General features: G+C 40.0%; 1 protein-coding gene across 2 annotated transcripts in view; it reads left to right on the top strand.

Moving 5' to 3' along the window:
- The first annotated feature begins 57 nt into the window (after positions 1-57).
- Positions 58-7,391, top strand: part of MOSPD2 (motile sperm domain containing 2) — a 31,640-nt gene continuing 24,306 nt past the window's right edge. The window contains exons 1-2 of one of the 2 annotated variants that reach the window (XM_053971262.1): positions 58-144; positions 361-427. In XM_053971262.1, the coding sequence (XP_053827237.1) occupies positions 136-144; positions 361-427 (76 nt within the window). In that variant the 5' untranslated portion in view covers positions 58-135. The remainder of the gene's footprint in view (positions 145-360; positions 428-7,391) is intronic. The other variant, XM_053971264.1, reaches the window with a different exon arrangement.

Below are 7,391 nucleotides of genomic sequence, written 5' to 3'. Positions count from 1 at the left end.
GCCCGGGCGGGGCCTGCCGGGCCCCGCTCTCCCTGAGGCCCCGCCCCCCGGGCGCCGCTCCATCCCCTTTTCCCGCCGCTCCTCGCGCTACCGGAGCCGCCTCAGTGCGGGCGGCGCGGGCGGACCCGCTGGATCATGGCTGAGGTGAGTCCCTGCGCCCCTGCCCCCTTGCTGCTGCCTTCCTGCCCGCCTGCCTGCCGGGTGTTCTCTCCCCTGCAGCCACCGTCTGCAGCCGCTCGGGGTTGGTGGTCTGGCAGGACGGGTGGCCGGGCCCTGGCGTACAGGTGAGGGTCTGGGGCTCTATGGAGCCCCGGCCTTTCCCTTCCTTTCACGGCCCTTCTGTTCCTTGTTTTCTTTCAGCAGCGGCAGGATAAGGGGGCGTTGATAAGCGAGACCCGGCGGCGTTTCGAGGCGGAGTACCTGCCAGGTGAGCTGGGAGCGGTGCGTGCGGGCTCTGGGGCTTGTCCACTGTCGCTTTTCCTCTCGGGGCGCCAGGTATCCTGCTTTCCCAGGTCTGGGAGCGTCTGTGCCTTTTCACAGAATCATGTGGGTCGGAAAAGGCCTCCGAGATCATCGAGGCCAACCTGTGACTGAACACCTGTCAGCCAGACTACGGCACTGAGTGCCACATCCAGTCTTTCCTTAAACATTTCCAGGGACGGTGACTCTGCCACCTCCCTGGGCAGCCCGTTCAAATATCTAATCACTCTTTTCTTAGGAATTTCTTCCTAATGTCCAGCCTAAACTTGCCCTGGTGCAGTTAGGGTGTCTGAATCCATGGAAGGGTATGATGCACGCAGGTTTCTGTGCTGGCTCTCGGTGCTGGGTCACTGTCTTGTGCTACAGGATATGCTGGGGCAAAGCTCTTGGTCCTTCTCTCTTGTAGGCGTGTTTGGTTGGCTGAGGAGTGTGGCCTGGGACATTGCTGGGCTTGGTGTTCTTTGGGCATAAAACATGCCAGGGAAGGGGGAATGGAGGCATTCTGACCTCACCGAGTTTGTCAAAGGAAGAGTTGTTTTTCTGGAGTAACTTGTACTTGAAATTCATGCAGGCCATAATTAAAATCATGCTGCATGTCCAACTCGGTTCTTAAGCGCAGGTGCATTTAAATTTGTAAATGAAGGCTGGGAGATGCTGGGGATGCCTAGGGGAGAGGGAAGACTGGGGTAAGCCTAGAGTGGTTTCTTTCTATTTCAAGGTTGATTTGCATTGCTTATGTTGGAGGAATGTAGAGCTTGCTAACAACTGCAGTAAACAGTGTGTTTCATTGTAACTATCTAGAGACTTTCTACTAAAAACATGCTTCTATGCAATTTTTAGTGCAAATACAGTAAAAGTCCAGTAGTTGTGTTGCCTGCATCTCCTTTAATAGGAGTCTGAATTCTGCAAACAAATGCCTCGCTTTGATGTCTCTGATCAGAATTATTGAGGTTACCTTTCTATCTATCACTTTAATGTAAGGGTTATGTGCTTCTTCATTGTAGTGAGCTGGAACATGCTTTTGGACAACTTTGAAGGTCTTGTGGGTGGTACAACTTTGTTTCATACGGCTGCTCTGCTAACTTTCATAAAGGAGACTATTTTGGCCTTGGTTAGAAACTACCTTTATTTCTGATGACAAAATTTTTTAGAAAGTCTTAAAGTAGAGAGAGCTTATTTTGCTATTTGATATTTTGAAGTGAATAAAGATATCTTTGTAAAACTGAGGCTTGAATGAATGGAGGCTCATCTTAAATTCTAACTTTTTTGCCTCTTAATGTTTTCAATTATCATATATTTTCATATGGTAGGTGATTCCACATGCTTTGTATTCTATTATCTCAGAGTCACACTCATAAATAATTATTTCAGAAAGCCTAGGTCTGCTCTAGGAGAGTGGTTGTGGAAAAAGGGTATTACTCTTTCAGTTGATCTACTGCTTAAAATCTTGGAATTCCACGAGCTTCTCTAGTTGCAACGATGTCTCTCTAGGGCTGGTTGATATAGCCATTAAATAACTGAATACTGTTGCAAGGTAAGCTGTAATCCTATTTGCAGTATTTTGAACACTTTTTCTTAGCAAGCCCATTTTTGGGTCATGGTTTTAGGCTGTTGGCCCTTTCAAGAAAATAGGATTAAGACTTTTTTGTGTTTGTGTTAAGATTCTGACACAAATTTAGGAATGCCACAAGCAAATTAATGTTCTCATGACCACAATCAAGAGTGAAAACCACAGGATTTTAATTTTGTACTGGTCTATCAGCTTTTACTGTGTGTGTTCTAAAACATATTATTTTATGCTTCTTAATCAAAGGAATGTGGGGCGGCATGTATGCAAACACACTAAGACCTGTGACTTTGGGATGTAAAGGTACAAATGATTGCTTCATACCCAGGAATTTTAGTCTGCTTTCAAAACTAAGGGCACTATCAGGGTACACTGAGAAGCTGATCCTTCCTGTGAAGTTTAGTGTGGTTATAGAATTGTGGGCCTCTACAGAGCAAACTTTATTCTGTTTACAGGTGAACTGCAGGTGTTAAAGTTGGAGAAAAGTTTTCAAGCAGTGGTTTTTGTTTTTTTTTTTTCTGGAGGTTGCAGCTGCCATTGTTTTGTTTTCCCTCTGGGGAAAACAATGTAACTGGTTATTCTAGGAGTACAGTAATTCTCATCATCAAAGATGAAGTGATTCTTCCATATTCTGTAACTCATAGTTACTAGTTTCCCTTCTGCCCCTCCTCATGCAGGAAGATTTGGTAATGGTCAAAAATGCTATGATGTCCTTACAGTAATGTTTACTTTTGTTATGAAATGAAAATTTAGAGGTTCTTTGAAATCCTACTTTTTCATTGAAATGGTTTATTGGCAGAATACAATTTTTAGATTAAAGTAGAATCTACAGAAATATATAGCTGATTCAGAAAAGTCTAATATTCCAGCATGTATTATAATTATTATTACAATAAGATGCCGTGGTCTTGATAACTTTCAAGGTTTGGTGGGAAAAGTTCTATTCAGCAATTGAAAGCACCATAAATCTGTTTTTTTGAATTATGCATTTTTTTTCATTTATGTGACCAAATCAGAAGATGCTTTTGATAGTCAGATACAGTGTGAAAGTGGCAGAGAACCATACTGGTTCATTTTCCTAAAATTTGTGGGAGAACTTTCTTGCTGAATTTATTCAGCTAATTTGGCCATTGAAGTGTTCTAGAAGGAAAGCTTGACCACTGTTGGATCTTATCTGCAAAACAGTATTTATTATTAACTGAAATCTTGTGGTGTTTTTTTCTTTTTCTCTTCAATTAACTTTCTAGCTGTGTTCTAAAGACAACTTCAGTTCTTATGAGGAATGTATGTCCCAATAATGGAACCCTTGTATTTAAAGGTTTATCTCTAATAGTGTCCCTGTTATTCCAATAGACTGGCAAACACTGTCTGATGTGGTAGGCAGACAGCACTTTGTCTTCACTGGTTTTGGGCCTAATTTTTGTTTTGCCTGTTTAGATTCTTTGTGAGAGTTGGTGACGTAAATGATTTTACTGGTGAAAGGAACAATGAAAACAAAAGATTTTTTTTTTTCTAGCACTGACTGGCACTAACAATGTTTTCTAGCAAACAAGCATGTTTTTTTCTACAGTGAATTTCCATTCCTTAGAGGATTTCTAAAATTAGCTTTTATTTCTGGGCTATTACTTTCTATTTTAATGTTACAGTGGAAATTATTTATAATTAAGTCTTCTTAGATTTTTTTCAGTAAGCTAGTTTTCTTCACATTTCCTTTTGTATATTAACTGTTTCTAATTGCCTGTTATTTCCTGGCCCTCCCCATTTACATCCATTTCCTTCTCCTTTAGGCAAATCTTAACTTTCAGAAAAGATTTTGCAAGAGAGATTTCCTATCCTTTCAATGTAAAGGATAAAATTTCACCATGACGTTCTTTAAGCCAGTAGCAAAGTGTTTTGTTAATCATATGGGTTGATTGCAAATAAATTTTTAGGCATCTGAGCACCCTTAAAAATCAGCGATAAGACTATTGTAGAAGACTCTTAAAGTAGCGTTTTGCATACCTGCATGTCTTTTTATGCCCTGAAAAGTCTGTTTCCCCTGGTTCTTGGCTTTCAGGCTGAGACTGGTAGAAGGATAAGATGGGAAACGTACTTTCATGGAAAGCTGTGTAATGTTAATGATTGAGCTTTTTATTGATAGCACTCTTTATTGTCACTGAGAGTGTTCAACTTTGCTAAAAGTTTGTTTATCTCAGTTTCTGGAGGCAGTTATTTTATTTGTCTATTGCTGCTTGAGGTTATTGAAATAATTCCTTATTGGATGGAAAGAGTGTTTGGTTTGTTTTTCATTTCTGTCCCTTTATGGCTACTGACCTTCTTAAATTGTTTCTAGTCTTGCTGATTTTCTCATGTAGCAACTGAAGGCACATACCTGAATTGTTACAGTACTTAACTTAATGTTTGCCATCAACAGCCAGTTAAAATGGGCTTCCTCTTTGTAGCCAAAGTCAGAGAAATAATTGTGACCATTTTAGACCAAGAAATCTTGGCTGGAATAGCTTTAAGATAGTAGTTAAATTGAGTCTCTTTGTGTAATGTAACACTTGACATACTTTTCTAAGTTGCTTTTTCCCTCTGCTTTGTACAATAAAGTTTTAGTGTTTATTCTCTATTAAAAGATAGGACTTGTTCTGCAACACTACTTTTCTAGGGAAGAGTTTTTTCTGAAGGGAGAGGTCATTCAGGTTTTTAATTCTGAACTTCTCTGGATTAATTTAGTGTGTGACTCAGCTGTGCTGCCTGGTTTTGAGTCCTGTAATTAATCTTCTATATTCCTGCTGAATATTCTCAAATTTGTATTATTTTTCCTAAAGCATGAACACTAGAAGAAAACACAGCAGCACAGCAGTGTTCTCCTGGTAATCACAGAATAGGTCAAGTTGGAAGGAACCATAGTGGCTTGTCTGGTCCAGCCTGTTCAAGCAGGGTCATCCTGGAGCACAGGGCACAGGTTTGCATGCAGACAGTCTTGGATGACTCCACGCCCTCTCTGGGCAATCTGTTGCAGGGCTCAGTCACACACAGTGAAGAAGTTCTCCCTCATACTCAGGAGGAACTCCCTGAGCATCAGTATTTGCCATTGCCTCTTGCCCTGTTGCTGGGCAGCACTGAGAAGAGCCTGGGCCCATCCTCTGACACTTCCCTGCAGATAATGACAGACATTGATGAGGTCTCCTTTCAGTCATCTCTTCTCGAGGCTGAACGGGCCCAGCTCTCTCAGCCTGCTCTTGTAAGAGAGGTGCTTCAGTCCCTTAATCATCTTTGCAGCCCTCCACTGGACCTGCTCCAGGGGCTCCTGGCATGGTAACTAGATGGCAGTGAAAAACAGAGTAATGTAAAGAGAAGGGATTTTAGAATTTGTGCCTCAGAAAACTTAACGAAATCTTCTAGTGAAAGTACTGCAGTGAAATTTGTGTGCATTTAGTTTTGTGTAATTCTGCAGTTGTTTTTAGAGGTATTCTCTGGTGTTCTAGAAGATCCTTTATGTTGAAACATGATAATTAAATGATAGAGTTTCACTGGAAGCCTCTCAGCTTGAAGAAGACAACTTTTACAAGGGCAGAATGTGCTCATGGAAAGAACAGAAATCCTCCCTAAACCAAAAAAAAAAAAAAAAAAAAAGTAAAAAAAGTAGAAGAAGACAAGTAATATAAGAAGTTGCTGTTCAACCAGCTTTTGTCTTCTTTCAGTCTTTTTTCTTGACCTCAAATGCCCAATGAGAAATTGAAAGTGACTTTAACCAACTATTTTCAAAATAAGGTTAAATACCCAGTCAGTTTTGCTCACTCAAAATTTCCTGAAGAGCTTTCAGATAAAGGAATAAAGAGGGTTAATAATGACCACATCTCCTTACTACTGTCACTCTCTTATGTGTAATTTATATTTTGGCAGATTATGCTTTTTCTTGCCTTTTTGTATCTGAGTCTTGCTTAATTTCTACAGTTTCCTGGGTCAATGAAAAAGTATTGTGGCATCCCAGTTTTGCCTCTTCCATGGGCTGTGGAGCTATTCTATGATACAGAAATGTTTGTGTGTCTTGGACTGAGGGAACAACCAGGTTTCCAAGCCCCTGGACTATGAAATGCTACACAAAAGTCTGGCACTGCTGCTACACACGTGATTTTCAGTAACTCTTTCTGAACAGAAATATCTGGTAGTGCTGTTCCTTGTGTTACCTTTGGGGTGAGTGATGTGTGTTCCAAATTCTGTTCATTATGGACTCAGTTACAGAGAGGTCTCTCTTCCTCGGCTGAGGGTGACTAAACTTAAGTGTCTCAGTTGTCCTAGTGGCAGTCCTGCAAGTGTGAAGAAGCAAGCACCTAATTTTCCTTTGAGAAAAGCATCAGTATATGTTTGCAGGTATCTAAATGGGTAGGCTTGGAGATTGTCTGAGGTAAGTTACTTCAGTTCATAATTCCACCTGAATTTCCATATGGGTGCCCCTAAAATACTGTTTCTTTTTTGGCCTCTTAGTTGTTGTACAGGATGTATTTAAATTTTTTTGAGAATCCCAAAGGTCTTATTTTATTTCAACTAATTCTCATTTATCTGTAGAAGTTTCTAATAATACAGTAACTGCACTCAAGTGTTCCATGAGTGATTTAAAATTAGAAACATTCTGATTATTTCACAGTATATTTTGAAAACAAGTTTCCAGATGTCTGTAGAATTATGTGGCATATAGAGATTTGAAGAGGAATTCCTCCTCTGAACTGACACATTTTCAATCACTGGGTTCTTGGAAGGACTCCATCAATTTTATATTATTCTACTTTTTGTGTGTGACATAAAACACCTTTATTTTGGATTCACATTCTCATTCTAAATTTTACTTATTTTGTAGCAAGAATTGGATCAAGCAAGTAAGTCATACAGTATTCAGTACTTAGTACTGTTGTTCTGTAACCTGATTCAAATACTGGCGTTCTGCAAGTGCTTGTGGATGCAGAACTTGAATAGTTGTTTCCCCTGGTTTTAGTGTATATTGTAGCATGTATGTAAATTCAGATTACATGTGTCTTTTGAGAACTTAGTTACAGAAGAGAAGGAAAGATCTTTTTCAGCTATCCTAATCACTGAATGCAGCTTGCTTTCCATTGATGTTGGAAGTTTGGATTAAACATTTTCTCCGTTTCACTTTCATTTTCTTAAAATACTTACAAAGTTAAATGTCTATGTTCTTAAATGTCTATGTTCTCTAAGTTCAGAGTTTGGGAAAACTTCTTAGTGGCTGAGAAATGTGTTCTGAGATTTGTTCCATGTAATGGTATGCCAATAGTTTTAAATTACAGCTTGATACAAGGTCTACAATTCTCTAATTTTGACAGTTGTGCTCTCAGACAGA

This window comes from Vidua macroura, chromosome 2 (genome assembly GCF_024509145.1).
Source record: "Vidua macroura isolate BioBank_ID:100142 chromosome 2, ASM2450914v1, whole genome shotgun sequence".
NCBI lineage: Eukaryota > Metazoa > Chordata > Aves > Passeriformes > Viduidae > Vidua > Vidua macroura.
The sequence above is the reverse complement of the archived record's forward strand: the minus strand, read 5'-3'. Positions and strand labels throughout refer to the sequence as shown.